We start from the raw sequence: 25,900 nt of genomic DNA on the forward strand, positions 1-25,900 counted from the left end.
AGAAAGTGAAGAAGAACTAAAGAGCCTATTGATGAAAGTGAAAGAGGAGAGTGAAAACATCAGCTTTAAACTCAACATTCAGAAAACTAAGATTATGGCATCCTGTCCCATCACTTCATGGCAAACAGATGGGGAAACAGTGGAAACAGTGCCAGACTTTATTTTCTGGGCTCCAAAATCACTGTCAATGGTGACTGCAGCCATGAAATTAAAAGATGCATGCTCCTTAGAAGGAATGTTATGACCAACCTAGACAGCATATTAAAAGGCAGAGACATTACTTTGCCAACAGAGGTCTGTCTAGTCAAGGCTATGGTTTTCCAATAGTCATGTATGGATGTGAGAGTTGGACTATAAAGAAAGTTGAGGACTGAAGAACTGATGCTTTTGAACTGCGGTGTTGGAGAAGACTCTTGAGAGTCCCTTGAACTTCAAGGAGATCCAACCAGTCCATCCTAAAGGAGATCAGTCCTGAGTGTTCATTGGAAGAACTAATATTGAAGCTGAAACTCCAGTACTTTGGCCACCTGATGTGAAGAGCTGACTCATTTGAAAAGACCCTGATAGTGGGAAAGACTGAAGGCAGGAGGAGGAGACAGACACAGAGGATGAGACGGTTGGAGGGCATCACTGACTCAATGGACATGAGCTTGGGTCAACTCCAAGAATTGGTGATGGACAGGGAGGCCTGGCGTGCTGTGGTCCATGGCGTTGGAAAGAGTTGGACATGACTGAACTGAACTGAACATTAATTCCAGAGCATAATAAGAATACCTCAAAATTATATTGCTTAATTTAAAAGAACTGTTCAGAAACCAATACTATTCACTACTCTGAAGTGGTTTGGTAAGGAAAGTGAATTATATTTTCCAAAACCTTAATGACTGGTTACTATGTGCTAGGGACAACTGTAAGCATTGTACATGCACAAAATAATCTTTTAAGGTAATTATTATTTTAATCTCCATTTTGAAGATGAAGAAACCAAAGCACAGAAAGGATACATCCAAAATTACATAGATAACAGTTGACAGAGGCAGGATTTGAACTTCCAGTCAGAGCTCTTTATTATGCTCTGTTGACACTTTATAACTGTGCTGCTACCAGCCACCCACAGATCCCATATCTGAGAGTAAAGTTGAATAACAACAGAAAGATGAAGGATTAAATTTATGCAAAGAGGACAGTAAGAAAGAGGGAAGAAGACAAGTGCGGGATGAGGCAATTTGAAAAAGGGATATTATAGAAGAAGGAAATTTAAAAAATAGTGACTGGTCAGCAACATCAAAACAGTTAACAGAAAAGAATAAGCACTAATCAACAACAACAACAATAGTAATAAAAGACTATAGAATATGATAATTAAAGTCACTGGAAAATTTATCAAGGACATTTTAGAGAGAATAAACTTTAGGAATGAATGAGATTTTGTCAATTATACTTCAATAAAGCTAGAAAAAAAAAGGATGAAAGGAGAGTTGAGAGAATGGTATCCTGGAATGTATAGATTTCTAGATAAGAAGGAAAAGAGAAAGACTATTGGCAGCTTTAAAAGACAGCAGGTATGATATAAATTTTTAACTTTTACAGTTAAAGGCATTCTGATAGAAAACTATACTGTTTAAGAATATAATTATATTATCATCATTAGAATATAATGCTATCAGTCTTAGGCATGCCCTCAGAGATACATACCATGCTCTTAGACTAGTAAGAACAGCAGACACACAAGCATGAATCATGGTTCATTTTTTTTTTATGGTTCATTTTTAATGCTCAATTAATCAATTACAGTTCTTATGAATAGAAAATAGATGAGTTAATATTTTTAGCATTTTATAAAATGTATTATACTTATTGAATTATGTCTGTATTATTTTATTTTTTATAAAAAATTTCTCTGAACAGGGAGTCCACAAAAGATATTTTTACTTGGATTTTTCAGATTTGAAAGTGGGGCAGTATCAGAGTAATTGTGACGCTTAAAAGGAAAAAAAAACAATAAAATAACAACAACAAAATCTACTATCATAAGCAAAGGCAAGCACAACCACAAATTATTATCTTGTAGTGTAACTTGAAAGAAAAGCTCATCATTATTTTCTTAACAAATGAACTCATTAGGAAGAAGAAAGCTAGTTTAAGCTATAAAACTATTAATTAGCATATCCATTTGTTCCTTTAATGGCATTTTAAACTTACATGGCAGTATGTCCTTATATCTGTTCTTTTTAACATTTTCTTCTTTTTCTCCAGTGGCTGTGGGATAAATCTTTTCTGTTCTGTATTTGGTTGACAATCTTCTTAGTCGCTTAAAATCAAAAGAAAAGAAGATTCAAATTCAGAAAAAATCAGTATTTCAAAATGTTAATGAAAATTTGAATGATAATAAGCTCTTCATTGAATTTTGCTAACCCCAATTTCTCACAACTCATTTTCTTGTTTTTCTAAATTCACGGTATCTCCCTAGCCCTTAGTAATTAAACCCTTAATAATTAACCCTAATTTTTTTTTTCTTAGTATAAGAGCAAACATAAGATTAATATTCCAACTAGCAATTTTAAAAGGAGGGCAGTAGAATAAAAGTGGTAAAGAATCCCCCTGACAATGCAGGACTCAAGAGACTGGGTTTGATCTCTGGGTGAGGAAGATCCACTGGAGTAGGAAATGGAAACCCGGTCCAGTATTCCTGCCTGGAAAGTTCCACAGACAGAGGAGCCTGGCGGGTTACAGTCCATGGAGTCACAAACAGTTGCACATGACTGAGCAACTGAACACAACACGGCACCAGATATAAATAATTTTATTTAAAGAAACCATTAATAAGCTGAGTCAGAATATTTAACTCAGGATCCAAAAAACAAACTTAAAAATCACACCTAAAAGATTATATAGAAGTTGTTATTTCTTCTCTCAATAAACCTTGAGCACCCATGATGTGCCAGGCTCCTTCCAAGGCATAAGCTAATAATTACTTATAAGACACTGCAAAACAAAGTTCTTTGATACTCAATTGGAAATGTTCAACAAAGACCAATTCTGCTTATTCAGTGCATTACAGAAGTGGCTTGTGAATTGGTGAGAAATTCTTACCACATACGGCAGTAGGGATGTTCTTGGGCTGGAATATTTCTGCATGTCAGGAATACACTTCCTGCTTTCAGAAGCACTGAAAGTCAGCATTGTGAATTGTTTAAATTCACTACTCAACCACATTGCTGAAATCTAATTTCAAAGGAACTTACTTTCTTCCAGGCTTAAAAACATATCGAAGGCATTCTGGTTTTACTATTGAACAAAAGTATTAAATACAAATGAAAAAGATGCCTGGTAACATTTAATTTTTTTCACCATTTTATTTTTGTTCCTTGTGATACTGATAATTAAGCAACTAAGAATAATATGTCTATATTTTTACAGATAGAACTTTAATTGAAGATCTTTAACTTATTCTTGTATTGACATACTTAACATTTAACATTTGAAATAATCTTAAAGTTTACATACAGAATAGTAAGCTTTTTTGTTCTTCTCTGAAACACTCCTAAATTTTATCATCCCAATCTTAAAGACCTAAAGCAGGGATATATGTTTTTTTTTAATGAAAAATCTTAACTAGAATTCTGTTTTGCAGAGGCACAATGCCAAAGCAAAACTGTCCACTTTTATGATGTTATTTCCTGTAGTAATAAAGTTTTCAAAGTATGTAAGTCCATGGGGGGCAGGGAATTGTAGTTATTTAGAAAGTAAAGTTATGACCAACCTAGATAGCATATTGAAAAGCAGAGACATTACTTTGCCAACAAAGGTCCATCTAGTCAAGGCTATGGTTTTTCCTGTGGTCATGTATTGATGTGAGAGTTGGACTATGAAGAAAGCTGAGTGCCGAAGAATTGATGCTTTTGAACTGTGGTGCTGGAGAAGACTCTTGAGAGTCCCTTGGACTGCAAGGAGATCCAACCAGTCCATTCTGAAGGAGATCAGCCCTGGGATTTCTTTGGAAGGAAGATGCTAAAGCTGAAACTCCAGTACTTTGGCCACCTCATGCGAAGAGTTGACTCATTGGAAAAGACTCTGATGCTGGGAGGGATTGGGGGCAGGAGGAGAAGGGGACGACAGAGGATGAGATGGCTGGATGGCATCACTGACTCGATGGACATGAGTTTGGGTGAACTCCGGGAGTTGGTGATGGACAGGGAGGCCTGGCGTGCTGCGATTCATGGGGTCGCAAAGAGTCGGATTCGACTGAGCAACTGAAATGAACTGAACTGAGAAAGTAAATGGGCGGGTTGGTGAGGGTGTGGGAAAACCAGAACTTTGACACAACACTGGTAGAAAAGAATAGTAGCACAACCCCTAAGGAGGGTAATTTGGCAATTACAAATACACATAACCTCTTTACCTAGGAACTGCACTTCTACAAATTTGTTCTATAGATTAATGGCACACGCTCATGAAATGAAGTACACATAAAGTTATTTATGGCAGAATTATTTATAATAGGAAAAGAACACAAAATTGGAAAAGACAGTAGAGGCCTGGCTAAAAAGATCTGTTTCATTTACAGAAGCAGATATGATAGGGTTGAAAACAAATGACGAAGCTCTTAATATACAGTGATATGGAAAGATCTCAAAAATATATATGAAGTGTAAAAAAGCAGAACACAGTAGTGTATATATTAGTGTTAAAAATATTTATTTGTATATGCTTGTACATGCATAAAACATCTCTGAAACTATTTACAAAGGTTGTTGTCTATGGGGAAGAGAATGAGTAGCTGTACGATATGGATGAGAAGGAAACATTGCTACACATTCTTTCTTATATTCTGGATTATATGAATGCATTACCTATTCAAAAATAAAATTGTTTAAAAAAATAAAAGTAAAAAAGATTATTCACGATTTCTTTATTCTACATTAACAAAGATCTCCTAGTTACTTACATATATATCTTGCATATTTAGTCAGAATTTTTGTATTTTCTCTGCTCAAAGATTTTCAAATATAGTATCAATGTATTACAAAATAGAATGTGACTAACAGAAAGATAGCAATCCAAACATTAGCAGAAAAACAGGGGTAAGAGAATATAACTTAGGTAACTGTCATTGAAAAAAAAAAATAAGCACACACTAAAAAAAACCAAACAAACAAAACAACTACAAGGAAAAGGAAAGAGGGGATGAATTTAATTGTAAAATGTAAATGCACTTCTGGAATACGTGCTCCAGTCACTCCAAGCATTTCTTTTTTTTATAAGATAAATTATGTTATTTAAATGCACAAATTAAAATTTTTATAGGAAATTACTTTTCATTTCTCATATAATGAAACTTTAAGAACACTTTTGTGTACAAGTAAATATCTAATTTGAGTCTGAATTTTTATAGATCCAGTTTTGTTAAAGACTAACACAACATGGGATGTTTTTCTACAGTCATGCTTCCAACAAATCTATGTAAGTAGTGTACTTAGAAATTTTCTTACCTCTTAGAGATACTAACCTATGTTATAGTATAAATAAAACCATGGTGGTCCGTTAAACATAAAAAATTGACATAAAAAATTCTACCCAACTATATTAAAAAAGATATCTTCAAATAGGAACTTATTTCCTAACAAAAAGTCAGCTTTATAGTTAGTTGGTTGAATTAAAATTCTTGATCTGAAACTCTAGTTGTAAGACACTGAATATATTTAACCTGTGTCTCCTCCTCTGTAATCTGAGGACAATAACTACTCGCAGCAAAGAGCCTGGCATGAACAAAACGGGCTCAATAATTGTTAACAAGTACTGTATTTCTGAAATTCTTTAAATGTTATTTGCTACTACAATTTTCTTTCTTTCTTTAAATAAAGCCTTTTCTAAGAGATCAGAGATCAAAAGGCATCATCACATATTCTAGGCAATTTGTTTTCCTGGTAGTGTTGCATATTATAAAGCATGCTTCATTCATACTGTCAATTTCGAGCATGCTTCACAATCACCTGGAGGGCTTGTTAGACGAGAGACTGCAGGGACCCATCCTCAGAATTTGTATTTAATGAGTTCCCAAGTGATGCTGCTGCTGCTGTCTGGAGTCTGTGCCTAAGAACCCCTGGTGTAAAGTATGTTCAAGAAGGAGTATAGTGACTGAACTACATGATACATACATAAAGAGAATGCATGCTATTTACTAAACTTTAAACTCTATGAGTACAAGATTACTGTCAGATTAAAAAGTATAATGCCCTGTATTACTAGAGCATACTTAATGCTTATATGTTAAATAGGTTAATTTTAGAATAAGATCTGAATGCTGGGCTAAACAAAAGAAAATGGTTTCATTCTTTTAATCCCACATAAAATTTAATGTCTCAGTAGTGCTTGGAGGAAACATAGCACCACCAAGGTTTATTTAACTATATGAAATGGAAAGTACTTATGCATATAATGTAATTTTAATTTCCTGACCACCATTTCCATTATCTGTAATGATGCTGTCACTATGAAATTGAGAAACAGGCCATAATGTACTAAGGAACGTTATTTTTAAGTACAGTGCTATGTGACAGTTGTATGAGAACAGCACTGAACCAAACACGAATAAAAATTATTTATTTATTAAGTTACACATAATTATACTAAAGCAAGAAAATCATTGTCCTAACTGAGCAAAAATATAGCTAAATGGTATATTTACATAAACTGTACTATTCACACCCTTTACAATGTGTGGCTTTTTAACTAAGCAAAGGAAAAAAACCTTTAAGAAAGACATTTTCAGCTACCCTTAAAAGTCTTGAGAAAAATCACATAATAAACTCATATGATTCCACTCTAGAGTTTCTATTCTATGAAGCAAGTCTGGTCATTTTAAATCCCACACCTGAAAATTCTCCAATGTGTCTATCATGCCCTAGATAAATTACCAAATCCTTTCATTTTAACATATTTTGAAAGCTGCCTGTCTAATTTCCCATCTTCTTTTTATGACACTCTCTCACACAGAGTATGACACTTCAGACATATAGATTTACCACCACCACCGCCGCCGCAGCAACCGTCCACCCCTCATCACAGTTCTACAGGTTTTACTCTTTCTGGTGAGTTAACAGGAGGACTCTGGCTAGAGTGTTATTTCCTTTCTGAACCCTCTCTTAAACCTTCCCTTCCTCATTGCTCCCAATTCCCAGAACTAAGTAGTCAAGAATTCACTGCTCTATTACCACTTGTGAAAAGTATTTATAGTTTAATGTCTCACCCATTAGACTATAATACTGAAGACAGAGACGGGGTATCTTATTGTACTTTATAAACTAGTGCAGTGCAAATCACATTAAAACGAGTGCTTTCAAGAACTGTTTAATTAGACTTCTCAGGCAAGTCACAGAGATGTCTCTGATATGTTAGAATTTGTGATGCAAACAAAAATAGGGTTTAACAATCACTGTGTTTTAACATTTCAAACAAATTACTTTCTCTTTACTTTTTAAAAACACAAAAGGTTTACTCCCCAATCCTAAATCAGTAACTGATTCTCAGAGGCCTCTAAAGCCATATACAATATGACTATCCTCTTTAAGGTATCCAGTTGTGTGTCAAGACTTGGTTCTTGAAAAGGGTACTTTCCTTGTTTATCTAAGGACCAAAGCTAATGAGAATGTGTTTGTGATGCTTGTTGACTCCAGAACTGTCTACTCGATTGTCCACTGGGTGTCCTACAGGCATCACAAAATGGCCAAAGCACATGTCCAAACAGCACCACCATTCAACAGTTGCTCAAGCCTAAAACCTGGGAATCATCCTGACTCCTACATTTACCTCCTCTCACCTCAACATCCAATCAATCCATTGGCAAGCTGTGTTAGCTCAACCCCTCAAATTTATCTAATTCTCTTCATATTAACCAAACAGACTTAGAATTCAGAGTACATGTAGACAAGAACAAGTATTAAATTTGATTCTTACCTGGATTTTCAATCAGGACAATTAAGAAAACAAATTGACAGAAAAACAGTAGAGCTTAAATAAAATTAAGGTAACTCAAATTCTTACTGGTGTAAGATGGAAAATAGATAAATTAGGTATTGGAGATCAAGCCTTCTCATACTGTGTTATTGGGCCATACACTACTGACTCCAATTCCTGCTGCTATGTTGCTTCAGTCGTGTCCAACTCTGTGCGACCCCATAGACAGCAGCCCACCAGGCTCCCCCGTCCCTGGGATTCTTCAGGCAAGAATACTGGAGTGGGTTGTCATTTCCTCCTCCAATGCATGAAGGTGAAAAGTGAAAAGTGAAGTCGCTCAGTCGTGTCTGACTCTTAGCAACCCCATGGACTGCAGCCTACCAGGCTCCTGCATCTGTGGGATTTTCCAGGCAAGAGTACTGGAGTGGGGTTTCCATTGCCTTCTCCCCAATTCCTAAATATCCCCAACAATTGAAAAAAAGAGTATCAACTTCATAAGACATTAATTTTAGTAAATATGCACACAAGAACATGCAAATCATAATAATGTACCTTAAAGTTAAATAAAGTGAAATGACTTACTTTAAGCTTTAGTTATACTGTAGCAAAATATAAGAATAACTAAACAGTACTGCTTTTGCCATTGCTCTGAAATATTTCTGAACCAATTATCAGGAAAATTCATCTGAAGTTTTAAAAATCAGAAAAGTTTTAAAATTCATCTATGTGTACTGTGGCACATAGTTGGCACACAGTAACAACAGTCAGATGAAAAATTCATCTGGTTTTATGCCTAAAATATTAATGTTATCAGTCACAAAAAGCCACTGAATCATAATACTACTGAGTTAACCCAATGACAATAACAGGAGGATTATTAAAGAGAAAATTCAAAAATTTTAAACCTCAAATACAAAGTAACAGCAGCAAGTAGTAAAATAAGAGTATAATTTCCATAAAACATATATGATCTCTAACTGGCTATTCTTTATATATTTACAAATATATTTATGTGAAAATATGTATGCTACTAATAATAACTGTTATAAGTAATTAAAATAACAGGTCTTTCAACTACACAACTGCAATGTTTACTTTTAGTTGCAAATTATGCAACTCTGCCTTTCAAAATTCATATTCCTATCTTTGCTCACCCTTTTACCTACTGCTGCATGACAGACTAACTTATCTGTCATTCTTCTTCAGAACGGCATAGCTATGCCTTCTCATTAAAGCTAAGTCAGGCCCATACAGCTGATTCATTTTGCTGTACAGTAGAAACTAACATAACATTGTAAGGCCACTATACTCCAATGAAAACTATTAAAAAAAAAAAAAAAATCTAAGTCAGGGCTGGTACTTAAAAGACATACTTTGAAGTAAATAGGGGCCAATCGTGGGCTTCCCAGGTAACACAGCAATATAAAATAATTCACCTGCCCATGCAGGAGATGTAGGTTTGATCCGTAGGTCAGGAAGATCCCCTGGAGGAGGAAATAGCAACCCACTCCAGTATTCTTGCCCGGAGAATCCTATAGACAGATGAGCCTGGTGGGCTACAGTTCACAGGGTCACAAAGAATCAGACACAAATGAACACGCATGCATAAAAGGGGCCAATCTTACCAGTCTTTAGGTAATAAAACAATTTTACTCTTTGTTCACGTAAATTTCAACGCTTCAGTTATCTTCAATTGGCCAAGCAAACTCCTAGCTTCTTTACAGTTAAGTACAGAAATCATCTTGTTGAAACATTTCCTGAGAACAGTACTGGCACCCAACCCCATCTTCCACTTCCTCCCATATTGCTTCCTCATTTCTACTCACAGCACTTGATATTTATCTCTCATCTAGGACATATCCCAATTTGTAATAATTATTTATATGTGTACATATACCATCCCTGATAGAATATGAGTTCCCTGAAGATAGAGACCATGTCTTATTCTATTAATAACAGCTTCTACTAGTGTAACCTGTGACAAACTCCATCAAGTCAGTAACACTGTTTAGGTCTTCTCAGGTGGTAATATTCTGGGGGAAAGGATGCAAATCAGAATTGGCCAGCAAACTTAGGAAGTGATTTTCCTTCCCTCCTTAAACTTCATTATCACTTCATAATGAGACAGCTTTGAGTCGAAGAAGCTAGGGTTCAATTCCTAGTTCCATTAAACACTAGCAAAGGAGATCTCTTCAACATAGAAGTTGTATAATCCTCCATGAATGGATGAAACAATAGATCTTCATTTTGAGAATTAGTTTTTAAATAAAACTTTGTACTGCAGACTTTATTTTAAAACAATAAATATGGCAAAGCACAAAAGCTAACAGAAAAAAAAGTAGTAAAAAACTTCACAAACCTATAATCATTTTTTGCATACCCTAGACAACAAGCAAATGGCTTCCTTTTCTTAAAGGAAAGACTCCAGTTCTCTAGTTGGAAAAGAAAATATAGTACTTTCTCAAGATCAAAATATTAGAAGAATATAATTCAAGTTTATCCTTTGCCTACCTCTAGGCTATTTTTTTTTAATGGAAAAAACTAGAATCCTATTTGAACTAAGAGGACAATACAATTGTTTTGTTAATACAGCAAATGGAGGGAGTTCCGTTGAGGTTCAGTGGTTAAGATTCTGTGGCTACTGCAAAGGTCATGGGTTCAACCCCTGGTGAGGGAACTAACATCCCACATGCCACGTGGTTTAGTCTAAAAATAAATGTAAAAAATAATTAATAATTTAAATACAGCAAATGGGGGAAAAAATGGGTTCTCAAGTTTATTTTTGTTTCTGCTCACAAAGTCCTCACCTTCTCTTTCATCTGTTTTTCATCATCCTTTATCTCATGCCCCTCTAACCATTTAACTCATGCAATCATTGATTCCATATTTTCTATGTCAATTCCAACTTCAAATATTTTCTTCCACTGTCCCCACAGCAAATTGCTCAAAACCTTCCAAAATCTACATATTAATACTCCGGCTTCTGACTATGCCTCCTTTCATCTGGTTATGTCTTGACTTAAGAAAACACAATCACTATAGTCCTCTTTACTCTGTAGTCTAAACTGAGAAATACTCTAAGCCCAGACTCTCAAAGTATTCCAAAGCAATTCATTACTAATCTCATTATTCCAAAATATATAATATAAATATACAGTAAACATGAAGGTTTTTAGTCCCAGGGTCAACACATTAAGCTACAATAACTGTCCAGCTAAAAAATAAAGACCCTTCAAATTAACAGTGTGGATGCAAAATTCATATTTTTATCTTTGCAGAAACAAATGTAGCACAGAAAGAGTCACCTCTGCTGTTTAAGAAAGCTCAATTCATATTCACCACTATATGGAAATGAAACTTATTCTTCTGGTAAACCATTAACTCTTGAACTCCCTGAAAATTTCATTCTTCTCTTTACCACTTGTACTGAAAACTACTTCTATGAAGTCACCAATAATCTCCAAAAGGCATCAAAATTAATAGCCTCAATTCCTACAAAGTGTTTACCAAATGATCTACCTCTTTTTAAAACTCTTTTCTTTGATTCCATGAAACAACTGTCTCTTGACTTTCCTCTTATTCTTTAGGGTCCTTTAAGCATGTTTTCTCTATTCAACTATTGTCTCCTCAAATTTTGTCTTTTAGCAAGTCTATCCCCTGCTCCTTACTTCTCCTTCAACTATTACATTGGGCTTCATTGGTGGCTCAGTGGTAAAGAATCTGCCTGACAATGTACGATACACAGGTTTGATCCCTGGGTTGGGAAGATACCCTGAGGAAGGAAATGGCAACCCACTGCAGTATTCTTGCCTAGAATCCCAAGGACAAGAGGAGCCTGGCAGGCTGTAGTCCATGGTGTCAAAAAACAGCAGGATACAACTTAATGACTAAACAACAAATAACTATTATATAACACAATCCCCAAATCTGTGTTTTCTGGAACATTCACAACAGCCTCTCAAATCTAACTAGATACAAAGAAATTGACTGATTTTTTCAAATGTTTCTATGTCCCTTTTGATTTTCATGGCACCTCTGCCCTCCTTAGCCACTAAATCTCCCAGTAGTTTTGGACTTTCCCCACTTATCTGTCCACTTGCTTCCTCTCACATCCAACCAGTTTCAAGTTCTAGTATGAATACCTCAGTAAACAGCTACCAAACCTGGCCCTTAACTTTCTAGTCCCACTACCAATGAAGAAAGATAGTTGTTTTAAGGACAGAATGATGGGTAACTTAATTTTCTTTCCTTTAATTATATTAAAGGAATTGTATTGTCTTTTCAATTAAAAATATTTAAGAAACCCTTTGAATGACTAATAAAAAATGGGAAATTTGGTGGCATAACAAAATAATAAATAACTGATAATATATGCCAAGGAGTAGAGACAGAAAAATGCATTTGTGTTCATCATCATGCATGCAAAGCACCCTACCCAATATTTACCATAGAGCTTGCCTTTAAATATGTAAAGTCTGAGAAAAGCATATAAGATCAACAGATGAGGAATTTAAGGAACATTTTTAATTACCTGCCTCAGATTAGCGGACTTCTTATGGTGGTGGTTTACTCGCTAAGCCGTGTCTGATTCTTGCAACCCGATGGACTGTAGCCCGTCAGGCCCTTCTGTCCATGAGATTCTCCAGGCAAGAATACTGGAGTGGGTTGCCATTTCCTTCTCCAGGGGATCTTCCCAACCCAGGAATTGAACCTGGGTCTCCTGCACTGCAGGCAGATTCTTTCCCAACTGAGCTATAAAGGAAGCGCCTGACTTCTTATAGAAACTAGCAAATACCAAAATATCTTTATTTGTATATTCAAATAGTGTCTTTTTTTTCCTTAAAGACACTAAGAGATTTTAATCTCTTTTTGTGTGTACCCTAAGATTTGATGCCATACCAGAATAGAATACGTGAGACCACATTGCTCAGTACCAGCTACAATTTCTATTTAAAATTCAGAAAGCAATTTCCAACTGTACATTATAAGTCTATTTAGGCAGCATTAGGCAAAATAAATTACAGACAAAATTCCAGAATGGCTCACTGATATTCTCCCTAATCTTTCCATTATGGATCTATGCAGACACCACATATATCCTTTAATTTACCTAAAAGCTTGAAAATTACCTAGCAAACCAGGCTTAAGTTTACAAGTCATATTTTTGTGTCTTCTCACTCCATTCCCCAAGTCTAGTTACATATAAGGAACTCTTATTAAAGGATATGCTCTGCCAATTTTCCCTATCAATGCATAAAAATGCTTTGATTAATATGAAGTATTTATGTTTTTAAGATATAAAAAAAATAAGTATTATAAAGGATCTACTTGCACACAATCATTTCATTTTTCAAAAAGGAGACCAAGTAGAGATAAAGTCAAGTTAGGTTGCCAAACTTCTGTTTGTAAATTTAAATTTTAAATTCTTATTAGAGACAGTTTGGTAATTCCTTAAAAGGTTAAATATAGAATTACCATGTAATCCAGTGATTCCACCCCTAGGTATATACTCACAAGAACTGAAAACATATGCCCACACAAAAAACTATACACAAATGATCATAGTAGTATTACTCATAAGAGTCAAAAAGTGGCAACAACCCAAATGTCCACTGACTGATAAATATAAACAAAATGTAATCTAGTCAAACAATGGAATATTATTTGGCCATAGAAAAGGAATTACGTATTGATACATCCTTAACTAATGAAAGTTGAAAACATTACGCTAAGTAAAAGAAGGCAGACAAAAAAGCCACATGTCATTCCATTTATATGAAATGTCCAGACTAGGCAAATTTATAATCAGAAAGTAGATTAGTAATTTCTACGATGCTGGGATGAGGAGGAATGAGATGTGACAGGTAATGGGCATGAGGTTTCTTTTTGTAGTGATTTCTGATGTTAGATACTGATGACTTCTTGCAAAAAGTATTTCATTTCGGCATTATTTTAGACTTGGTCCAGAAAAGGCCACATTATACTACTGTGAAGGTATGTCCACCCAAAGTTACCAAGGGCATGATTTTGTCTTCACATATTTCTTTGTAATAAAGATAAATATTACTCCTCTTCAGACAAAAAGCCAGACTTCAATCATGAAAAACTAGGACCCACCTACATACAATTATCAAGATTTCTGCAATATTTTAAATAAAAACAAACTTGTAGTAACAGAATAAATACACAACAAAAATAATTTACAAATAAAATCTAGAATGTGTTTCTTAGTTTTAGAATCCTTGAATCAAAATAACCGAAGATTTTGAACAAAAGATGTGACATTTGATGACTTTCAAAACCATGGTCAAAGTCACTGAACAGAATTTACTAATATTTCCTCTAGTAAAACCTTTACTAAGACAGGCAGAAGATAATGTCAATCTGTATAGCAATCTTGATAGAAAAAATAATAACTGAAACTTCAGCTGACTTTAAGAATTGTTAATTAAACTGAATTATGAGTCCATATTAACTGTTCTGAGAGAATTTTACTTTGAAAATGAATCACAAGTTTTATTTTATTATGACTGTTAAATTTTCATAAACTGTCCTTTTTGTGCAAAAGATGAATATATAGAAACACTATAAAAGGACTCCTACAACTCAAAAAAAAAAAAACACACACACACAATTTAAAAAGAAGCAAAGGACTTAAATACTTCTCAAAAATACATATAAAAAGCATATGAAAAGATGCTCAACATCACTAATCAGCACAGAAATACAAATCAAAATTACAATGAGATGCCACCTTACCAGTGCAATGGCTACTATCAAATAAACACCCCCCACAAACACACACAAAAACGAGTGTTGGTGAGGATGTGTAGAAACTGTAACCTCTGTGTACTGTTGGTGGGATTGTAAAATGGTGTAGCCACTGTGGAAAAGAGCACAGTAATTCAAAAATTAAAATTTGAATCCAACAAGTCCACTTATGGATATATACCTCAAGTAACTGAAAGCTGGCTCTGAGACAGGTATACTCTGGTTCATAACAACATGATTCACAATAGCCAAAAGGTGAAAACAATCCAACTGTCCATGGATGGGCCAATGGATAAACAGAAGATGGTATACAGATACAGTGAAATACTAATTGACCTTAAATAGGAAGGAAATTCTGACACATGTTGCAGCATGGATGAAATGTAAAAATATGTTAAGTGAAATAAACCAGCCACAAAAGAACAAATTCTTTTTGGGTATGAAGACTAGTTAAACTCATACAGATAGAAAGTAGATTGGTAGTTGCTAAGGGCAGACTGGGAGAAGGGCAATAGGAGTTAGTTGTTTAATGGGTGTAGAGTTCTGGTTTTGCAAGATGAAGAGTTCCAGAAATTGGCCGCACAACACTGTGAATATACTTAGAACTACTAAACTGTACACTTACCACAATTAAAACTTCTTTTAAAAAAAGTAACAAAGAAACCTTCTGTAGTTGTTTGAATAGAAATTAAATGCCCTAACCAAGGCAATGGCACCCCACTCCAGTACTCTTGCCTGGAAAATCCCTCGGACAGAGGAGCCTGGTGGGCTGCAGTTCATGGGGTCACTAAGAGTCGGACAGGACTGAGCGACTTCACTTTCACTTTTCACTTTCATGCATTGGAGAAGGAAATGGCAACCCACTCCAGTGTTCTTGCCTGGAGAATCCCAGGGACGGGGGAGCCTGGTGGGCTGCCATCTATGGGGTCGCACAGAGTCGGACACGACTGAAGCAACTTAGCAGCAGCAACCAATATAGGAAAGGGACCAGCTAGCTGTTGGGAAGTGACTTTAAAGTGTCTCAGATTACCAAGTCACACAATATTCATGTAAGGTTAGATAGCTCTGCTCTACTAATGAATTTTTGCCTTTTCATACTGCTCATGGAGTTCTCAAGGGAAGAACACTGAAGTGGTTTGCCATTCCCTTCTCCAGTGAACCACATTTTGTCAGAACTCTCCACCATGACCCGTCCCTCTTAGGTGGCCCTACACGGCATGGCTCAGTTTCATTGCGTTAGACAAGGCTGTGGTCCATGTGATTAGATTGGTTAGTTTTCTGTGACTGTGGTTTTCTGTCTGTCTGCCCTCTGATGGAGAAGGATAAGAGGCTTATGGAAGCTTCCTGATGGGAGAGACTGACTGAGGGGGAAACTGGGTCTTGAACCCACTCCAGTACTCTTGCCTGGAAAATCCCATGGATGGAGGAGGCTGGTAGACTACATACAGTCCATGTGGTCGCAAAAGTCGGACACGACTGAGCAACTTCACTTTCACTTTTCTGATGGGCGGGGCCATGCTCAATAAATCTTTAATCCAATTTTCTGTTGATAGGCAGGGCTGTGTTCCTTCCCTGCTATTTACCTGGGGCCAAACTATGGTGGAGGTAATGAAGATAATGGGGACCTCCTTCAACAGATCCCATGAGTGTACTGCTACACTCAGTGCCCCCAACCCTGCACCGACCCACGCTTCTGCTGGAGACTCCTAGACACTCACAGGCAAGTCTGGGTCAGTCTCCTGTGGGGTCACTGCTCCTTATTCCTGGGTGCTGGTGCACACAAGGTTCTGTCTGTGCCCTCCAAGAGCCTATTTCCCAGTCCTGTGTAAGTTCTGGCAGCTCTATGGTGGGGTTAATGGTGACCTCCTCCAAGAGGGCTTATGCCATACCCAAGTCTGCTGCTCCCAGAGCCCCCGTCCCTGTGGCAGTCCACTGCTGACTCATACCTCCACGGGAGACGCTCAAACACAGTTCTGTCTCAAGTTCTGTCTACGGGGTCCCTGGGTCCCGGTGCACACAAGGTTTGTTTGAGCCCTCTTAGCGTCCCTGGCGGGAATGCGGTTTGATTCTAAACCTGAATTCGCCCCTCCTACTATAAAGGGCAATATCGCATAGGAACCTGGAATGTTAGGTCCATGATTCAACACAAATTGGAAGTGGTCAAACAGGAGATGGCAAGAGTGAACATCAACATTTTAGGAATCAGCTAACTAAAATGGACTGGAATGGGTGAATTTAACTCAGATGACCATTATATCTACTATTGTGGGCAGGAATCCCTTAGAAGAAATAGAGTAGCCATCACAGTCAAGTGTCCAAAATGCAGTACTTGGATGCAATCTCAACAATGCCAGCATGATCTCTGTTCATTTCCAAGGCTAACCATTCAATAGCACAGTAATCCAAGTCTATGCCCCGACCAGTAATGCTGAAGAAGCTGAAGTTGAATGGTTCTATGAAGACCTACAGGACCTTCTAGAACTAACAACCAAAAAAGAAGTCCTTTTCATTATAGGGGACTGGAATGCAAAAGTAGGAAGTCAAGAAACACCCGGAGTAACAGGCAAATTTGGCCTTGGAATACGGAATGAAGCAGGTTTGCCAAGAGAACGCACTGGTCATAGCAAACACTGTCTTCCAGCAACACAAGAGAAGACTCTACCATGCACATCACCAGATAGACAGGCAACACTGAAATCAGACTGATTATATTCTTTGCAGCCAAAGATGGAGAAGCTCTATACAGTCAGCAAAAACTGACCAGGAGCTGACTGTGGCTCAGATCATGAACCCTCATTGCCAAATTCAGACTTAAATTGAAGAAAGTAGGGAAAACCACTAGACCATCCAGGTATGACCTAAATCAAATCCCTTACGATTGTACAATGGAAGTGAGAAATAGATTTAAGGGACTAGATTTGATAGGCAAGAATGCCTGATGAACTATGGATGGAGGTTCATGACATTGTACAGGAGACAGGGATCCACCATGCCCAAGAAAAAGAAATACAAAAAAGGAAAATGGCTGTCTGAGGAGGCCTTACAAATAGCTGTGAAAAGAAGAGAAGTGAAAAAGCAAGGAGAAAAGAAAAGCTACCCATTTGAATGCAGAGTTCCAAAGAATAGCAAGAGAGAAAAGAAAGCCTTTCTCAGTAATCAGTGCAAAGAAATCAAGGGAAACAACAGAATGGGAAAGAGTAGAGATCTCTTCAAGAAAATTAGAGATACCAAGGGAACATTTCATGCAAAGATGGGCACAATAAAGGACAGAAATGGTATGGACCTAACAGAAGCAGAAGATATTAAGAAGAGGCAGCAAGAATACACAGAGGAACTATACAAAAAAGATCTTCAGGACCCAGATAATCACGATGGTGTGATCACTCACCTAGAGCCAGACAACCTGGAGTGCAAAGTCAAGTGGGCCTTAGGAAGCATCACTACACACAAAGCTAATGAAGGTGTTGGAATTCCAGTTGAGCTATTTCAAGTCCTAAAAGATGATGCTGTGAAAGTGCTGCACTCAATATGCCAGCAAATTTGGAAAACTCAGCAGTGGCCACAGCACTGGTAAAGGTCAGTTTTCATTCCAATCCCAAAGAAAGGCAATGCCAAAGAATGCTCAAACTACTGCACAATTGCTCATCTCACACGCAAGTAAAGTAATACTCAAAATTGTTCAAGCCAGGCTTCAGCAATCTGTGAACCAGGAACTTCCAGATGTTCAAGCTGGTTTTAGAAAAGGCAGAGGAACCAGAGTTCAAATTGCCAACATCCATTGGATTATGGAAAAAGCAAGAGAGTTCCAGAAAAAACATCTATTTCTAATTTATTGACTATGCCAAAGCCTTTGAGTGTGTGGATGACAATAAACTGTAGGAAATTCTGAAAGAGATGGGAATACCAGACCACCTGACCTGCCTCTTGAGAAATCTTGTATGTAGGTCAGGAAGCAACAGTTAGAACTGGTCAAGGAATAACAGACTGGTTCCAAATAGGAAAAGGAAGACGTCAAGGCTGTATACTGTCACCCTGCTTATTTAACTTATATGCAGAGTACATCATGAGAAACGCTGGGCTGGAGGAAGCACAAGCTGGAATCAAGATTGCCAGGAGAAATATCAATAATCTCAGATATGCAGGTGACACCACCCTTATGGCAGAAAGTGAAGAACTAAAGAACCTCTTGATGACAGTGAACAAAGAGAGTGAAAAAGTTGGCTTAAAGCTCAACATTCAGAAAAGATCATGGCATCCGGTCCCATCATTTCATGGCAAATAGATGGGGAAACAGTGGAAACCATGGCAGACTTATTTTGGGGGGGGGGGGTCCAAAATCACTGCAAATGGTGATTGCAGCCATGAAATTAAAAGACGCTTACTCCTTGGAAGAAAAGTTATGACCAAGCTAGACAGCATATTAAAAAGCAAGCGACATTGCCAACAAAGGTCCGTCTGGTCAAGGCTATGGTTTTTCCAGTAGTCATGTATGGATGTGAGAGTTGGACTATAAAGAAAGCTGAGTGCTGAAGAACTGAACTGCTGTGTTGGAGAAGACTCCTGAGAGTCCCTTGGACTGCAAGGAGATCCAACCAGTCTATCCTAAAGGAAATCAGTCCAGAATATTCATTGGAAGGACTGATGTTGAGGCTGCAACTCCAATACTTTGGCCACCTGATGCAAAGAACTGACTCATTTGAAAAGACCCTGATGCTGGGAAAGACTGAAGTGGGGGAGAAGGGGACGACAGAGGATGAGATGGTCAGATGGCATCACAGACTCCATGGATATGAGTCTGAGTAAACTCCGGGTGCTGGTGATGGACAAGGAGCCCTGGCGTGCTGCAGTCCATGGGGTCACAAAGAGTCGGACACGGCTGAGCAACTGAACTGACTAGTGAATTAACTTCTATATTTGGGGGAAAAAAAAGAAAACCACTTTCTGAGTTTGTTGACATACTGTATCTGGACACTTATTATCAAAGGAAAAAGTAAGAATCAATTATCACCTCATGAGGATATGTCGTATATCATTTTTTTCCTAACCTACTCTCTGCATCAGGTATTCTTTTAGGTGGTACAGATAAACCTGCCCTTATGTAGCATATATTCCAAAAGTAGATCCTAGTCATGTATTTCATTCCTTCTTCTATCCATCATTTGTTTATAAGTTTTATCTCATCACTACTACTACTGCTGCCACCCAAGATTTTAATTTTCTATCTGCCAAAGATAATCTGCTATATTTATTTTAATTCCTCCACAATACGTAGGGTCTTCCATGTATCACATATACAATGAAATATGACAAGTCTTTTAAACAAAACTGGCACTGATAACCACATTCAGAGCATCACATAGTCAATGAATTGGCACCCTATTATCACACTTATAACTTACTCAGTTCAGTAAGTTGAGATAATATAGTCTGTATAACTGGAGAGTACACATTTAAAATGCTACTTGAGGGAATTCCCTGGTGGCTCAATGGTAAAGAATCCACCCTTGCACCACAACTACTGAACTTGTGCTCGAAAGCCCGCGAGCCACAACTACTGAAGCCCGCACGCCTAGAGCCCGGGCTCAGCACAAGAGAAGCCACTGTAATGAGATGCCACACACGACAACTAGAGAGGAGCCCCCGCTGGCCACAGCCAGAGAAAAGCCCATGTAGCAGTGAAGACCCAGCACAGTCATAAACAAATAAAATGCTACTTGAAATTTCATCTGTGTTGTTTACCATTATACTGATATATGAAACTGATAGAAAATGAAGTGTAATTTAAAGTAATTATTTAAATGGAATAAGATAGAAAGTCCAGAGATAAATCCACACACCTATGAGTAACTTATCTTTGACAAAGGCAGCAAAAATACACAATGGAGAAAAGACAGTCTCTTCAGTAAGTGGTGCTGGGGAAACTGAACAACTATGTGTAAAAGAATGAAATTAGAACACTTCCTAACGGCATACACAAAGATAAAGTCAAAATGGAGTAAAGATCTAAATGTAAGGCCAGAAGCTATAAAACTCTTAGAGGAAAACACAGGCAGAACATTCTATGACATAAATCAGAGCAAGATCCTCTAAGACCCACCTCCTAGAGTAATGGAAGTAGAAACAAAACTAAGCGACATAAATCAGAGCAAGATCCTCTAAGACCCACCTCCTACAGTAATGGAAGTAGAAACAAAACTAAGCAAGTAGGACCTAATTGAGTTTAAAGCCTTTTTGCACAGTAAAGGAAACTATAAACAAGATGAAAAGACAACCCTTAAAATCGGAGAAAAGACCAGCAAATGAAACAACTAATAAAAGTGTACGTGCGTGCGTGCTCAGTCGTGTCCAACTCTGCAACCCCGTGGACTATAGCCCACCAGGCTCCTCTGTCCATGGGACTGCCCAGGCAAGAATACTGGAGCGGGTTGCCATTTCCCTCTCCAGGGGATCTTCCCAACCCAGAGATTGAACCTGTGTCTCGAGTCTCCTGAGTTGGCAGGCAGGTTGTTTACCACTAGTGCCACCTGAGCAGCCCAACTGACAAAGGATTAATTTCCAAAATATACAAGGAGCTCATGCAACTCAATATCAGAAAACAAACAACCCAATCAAAAAAAGCAGGCACAAATTCATTTAACAGACATTTCACCAAAGAAGACAGATGGCTAATAAACACATGAAAAGATGCTAATCATCACTCATTATTAGAGGAATGCAAATCAAAACTACAATGACAGATCACCTCACACGTGTCAGGATGGCCATCATCAAAACATCTGTAACAATAAAGGCTGGAGAAGGTGTGGAAAAAAGGGAACCCTCTTGCACTGTTGGTGGGAATATAAATTGATACACCCACTATGGAGGACAGTATAGAGATACCTTAAAAAACTAGCAATAAAACTATCATATGACCCAACGATCCCACTATTGGTCATATATCCTGAGAAAATCAGGATGAAATGAAAATGACATAGGTACCCCAATGTTCACTGCAGCTCTGTTTACAATAGCCAGGACATGGAAGCAAACCTAGATGTCCACTGACAGATGAATGGATAAAAAAGCTGTGGTACATACATATAATGGAGTATTATTTGGCCATAAAAAGGAATGCATTTGAGTCAGTGCTAATGAGGTGGATGAATATAGAGCCTTAATTACACAGAGTGAAGTCAGAAAGAAAACAACAAATGTCGTATATTAACACACATATATGGGATCTAGAAAGATGGTGCTGATGAACCTATTTGAAGGACAGCAACGGAGACACAGAAATAGAGAGCAGATTTGTGGACACAGTGGGGGAAGGGTCATGGAAACATTCGCATTACCATATGTAAAGCAAATAGCTGTAGGAATTTGCTGTATGCCTCAGGGAGCTAAAACCAGGTGCTCTGTGACAACATAGAGGCGTAGGATGGGGTGAGGGATGCGGGGGAGCTTCAAGAGGAAGGGGACACATATATACCTATGGCTAATTCATTGATGTATGGCAGAAACCAACACAATATTGTAAAGCAATCATCATCCAGTTTAAAATAAATTTTAAAATAAATCAAATAAAGTAATAAGCCCCTTGTCCTAAACAACATACCTGAAAACACTTGGTTTTTGATTTGTTTCTATATTTTATTACCTACAATGTCACCAAAGAAAGTTTTCAATCTTTCATTGCCAAGGGGAAAAAGGTGTAAATGGGTGTTAATACACACATATAAAAACCTATCCACAGAGTCTTAGAAATGAATATATATGTGTGCCTGCGTATACACACGGTTTCCCAGATGACACAGTGGTAAAGAACCCGCTTGGTAATGCAGGGGATGTAAGAGGCTTGGGTTCAATCCCTGGGTAGGGAAGATCCTCTGGAGTAGAAAATGGCAACCTACTCCAGTATTCTTGCCTGGGAAATCCCTTGGGGAGAGGACCTGGTGGGCTACAGTTTATGGGGTCGCAAAAGAGTCTGACATGACTTAGTGCTAAACAACAACATATTTGTACAGTAAGAGCAAAGGGAGCCATTCTCATGGAATGATAGAAGCCTCTCAAAAGTCCAAGTTCCCAGATACCTACCAAGGGCAAATCTTGCAAACTGGCTTTTCTGAAGATAGCAGTCCCAAACTTGTTAACTTTTTCTGCACATAATTATAAATGAAAAAGGAATCACCTCTCCTCCATATCCCTCCCCTTTGAAGTAATCAACCAAGTTAAGCTTCTTGCCTTCCAAAAAAAGTCTTACCTATCACAGATCTAGAAAGCTAGTTTTTCTCTGTCCTGGCTGACATTTGCTATTATCAATTTCTGAATTGCCATAATTACCAATTTTTGAATTTTACCAAGTTTGGTGGGATTTGATGGACCTGTCTCCAAAGTAACTGCTAAAATAATTTGTATTTCTCTGATTATTGAATAGGTTGGTGACTTCTTCCCCATGTTTAGTAACTATTTACATTTTCCTTCTGTTAATTTTCTTAGCATTTTTAAATTTTCCTATTGGAGTATTCTTTTTATTTATATAGAGAAGCTACTTATATTTTAGATAATAATCCTCCAACTGTCAAATGTGTTAAAAGTGTTTTATCTTAATCCACTGCTTATCTCTGCATTAGCTTTCATATTGTAGTTTTTTTGGTGAGGTCAAATTTGAGCTTTATTATTGTAATATCTGTGCTTTAAATACAAGTCAGGAGAAAAAGCACTCTAATCAGATTGGCTTTGTCCCTAAATGTTTCACCAGTCTCTTTACATGGCATACTCACTCCTTTAGAGAACTATTATATTTAAAAAGTTTACCCAAATATGATGGATCTTTTTGAACTTACTTATTTGAAAGTAAAATGAAAAACTCTTGTAATTCAGCTACTATTTTAGACTACAAAGGGAAATCTCATGAAAAGCAGTCTTCTCTTGCCTCACTTTGTAAAGTAACTATTCTTAGGTACTAGCTAATTTCTAATAGGATGAGGCCATCAGGCATCTGGTCCCATCACTTTATGGCAAACAGAGGGGGAAACAATGGAAAACAGTGACAGACTTGATTTTCTTGGGCTCCAAAATCACTGCAGAAAGTGTCTGTCACCATGAAATTAAAAGACACTTGCTCCTTGGAAGAAAAGTTATGACCAATCTAGACAGCATATTAAAAAGCAGAGATATTACTTCGCCAACAAATGTCCATGTAGTCAAAGCTTTGGTTTTTCCAGTAGTAATGTATGGATGTGAGAGTTGGACTATAAAGAAAGGTGAATGCCGAAGAACTGAACTGCTGTGTCGGAGAAGACTCTTAAGACTCTTGAGTCCCTTGGACAGCAAGGAGATCCAACCAGTCCATCCTAGAAGAAATCAGTACTGAATATTCGCTGGAAGGACTGATGCTGAAACTCCAGTACTCTGGCCACCTGATGCGAAGAACTGACTCATTTGAAAAGACCCTGATACTGGGAATGATTGAAGGAGGGAGGAGAAAGGGACAACAGAGGATGAGATGGTTGGATGGCATCACCGACTCCACAGACATGAGTTTGGGTCAACTCCAGGAGTTGGTGACGGACAGAGGAGCCTGGCATACTGCAATCCATGGGATCACAAAGAGCTGGACACGACTGAGCAACTGAACTGAACTGAAGTGAGGCCATTAGGGTGACTTGGCACTTCACTGTCAGCTTGATTTCTCTGAGTCATACAAAACCTCCTGTCATAATACTTAATGTGTAGTGTAGTTACACTGACAATCTCTGGGAGTACATTATTTTAGAGCATATCCCCTATAATCAAACACTTATTGTTTAAATTATAAATATTTGCTACCTAGAACACTTCCTCTAAATCTACTTTTACTACTTCTACTGTGGAAAACTGGTTTAGTATTTATTCTAAAAATTCATAGTATTTTTAAGCAATTCCTTGTTTATTAAGTATGTCTTAATACTTATGAATCACTAACAGCTCTGCTATATTAGTTATTTCTATAAATGTTCTTTTTGACTGTGCTTGTTTAGTTAATAATTCTACAAATTGGTGTTCTCTGTGCTTGCTTAGTCACTCAGTGGTGTCCAACGCTTTGTGACCCCATCGACTGTAGCCCGCCAGGCTCCTCTGTCCATGGGACTTTCAGGTATGAATACTGGAGTGGATAGCCATTTCCTTCTCCAGGGGAATCTTCCTGACTCAGGGATCAAACCTGTGTCTCCTGCATTGCATGCAGATTCTTTACCACTGACCTACAGTGGTAAAGCTCATCATACCCAAAAGTAAACTCATGTCATTTCGAGTAAAAACCCAAGTTCTAACAATGACCTACAAGAACCTGGATGGTTTGCCGTAACTCCCAACACTATCCCAAATCTACTAAATCTACTACTCCTCTCTTCCTTGTTCTGCTCAAGCACACTAGCTTCCCTGACATCCCAACACACTCTTAACTCAGATACTTGGGCACTTAATGCTCTTTCTGTCTGGAATACTCTTCTCCCAGGTAAATGCATGGCTTACTCCTTATTTCAAGTCCCAGTTCTATGTCTTAACTACTTTATGTAATAATAATATCTCCTACACTTGTCATATGGTGAAGGTGAAAGTGAAAGTGAAGTCACTCAGTTGTGTCCAACTCTTTGCGACCCTGTGAACTGTAGCCCACCAGGCTCCTCCGTCCATGGGATTCTCCAGGTAAGAACACTGGAGTGGGTTGCCATTTCCGTCTCCAGGGGATCTTCCTGACCGAGGGATCAAACCTAGGTCTCCTGCATTGCAGGCAGATGCTTTAACATCTGAGCCACCAGGGAAGCTGTAGATTTATCATATTAAAAACCTGTTTTTCAGCTCTTCTTATATTAAAATTGCACAAGACTTTGTAGTCCTTCCAACTTAAAGGGTATAATCTATTTCCTGAACCTTTGAGGTTGAGGTGGCATTATAACTTGCCTTGGCCAATAGAATGTAAGAGCACTTAGAACATATTTTAAAATATTAGATATGGCATAAACAATAAATATATGCACACAAAACATGGCTTATAAACAATATAAAAACTGGTATATAATAAAGCAACAATAGGAAAATTAAATGTGCTGGTTAAATATTCATCTTATACTTCTGGTCTAGATTAAATTGCATTTTCCAGAAATACTTTAAAAAGAATCCACCGGCCATCCTAAGAATGTAGAGTATGAGA

General features: G+C 37.5%; 1 protein-coding gene across 1 annotated transcript in view; it reads right to left on the reverse strand.

Annotated features, from left to right (window-relative positions):
• The window catches only part of PTPN12 (protein tyrosine phosphatase non-receptor type 12), an 87,844-nt gene that overhangs the window by 46,063 nt on the left and 15,881 nt on the right, over positions 1-25,900 (reverse strand). The window contains exon 2 of the mRNA XM_055590152.1: positions 2,203-2,311. Within this exon, the coding sequence (XP_055446127.1) occupies positions 2,203-2,311 (109 nt within the window). The remainder of the gene's footprint in view (positions 1-2,202; positions 2,312-25,900) is intronic.

The sequence above is a fragment of the Bubalus kerabau genome, chromosome 8, assembly GCF_029407905.1.
Source record: "Bubalus kerabau isolate K-KA32 ecotype Philippines breed swamp buffalo chromosome 8, PCC_UOA_SB_1v2, whole genome shotgun sequence".
Taxonomy (NCBI): domain Eukaryota; kingdom Metazoa; phylum Chordata; class Mammalia; order Artiodactyla; family Bovidae; genus Bubalus; species Bubalus kerabau.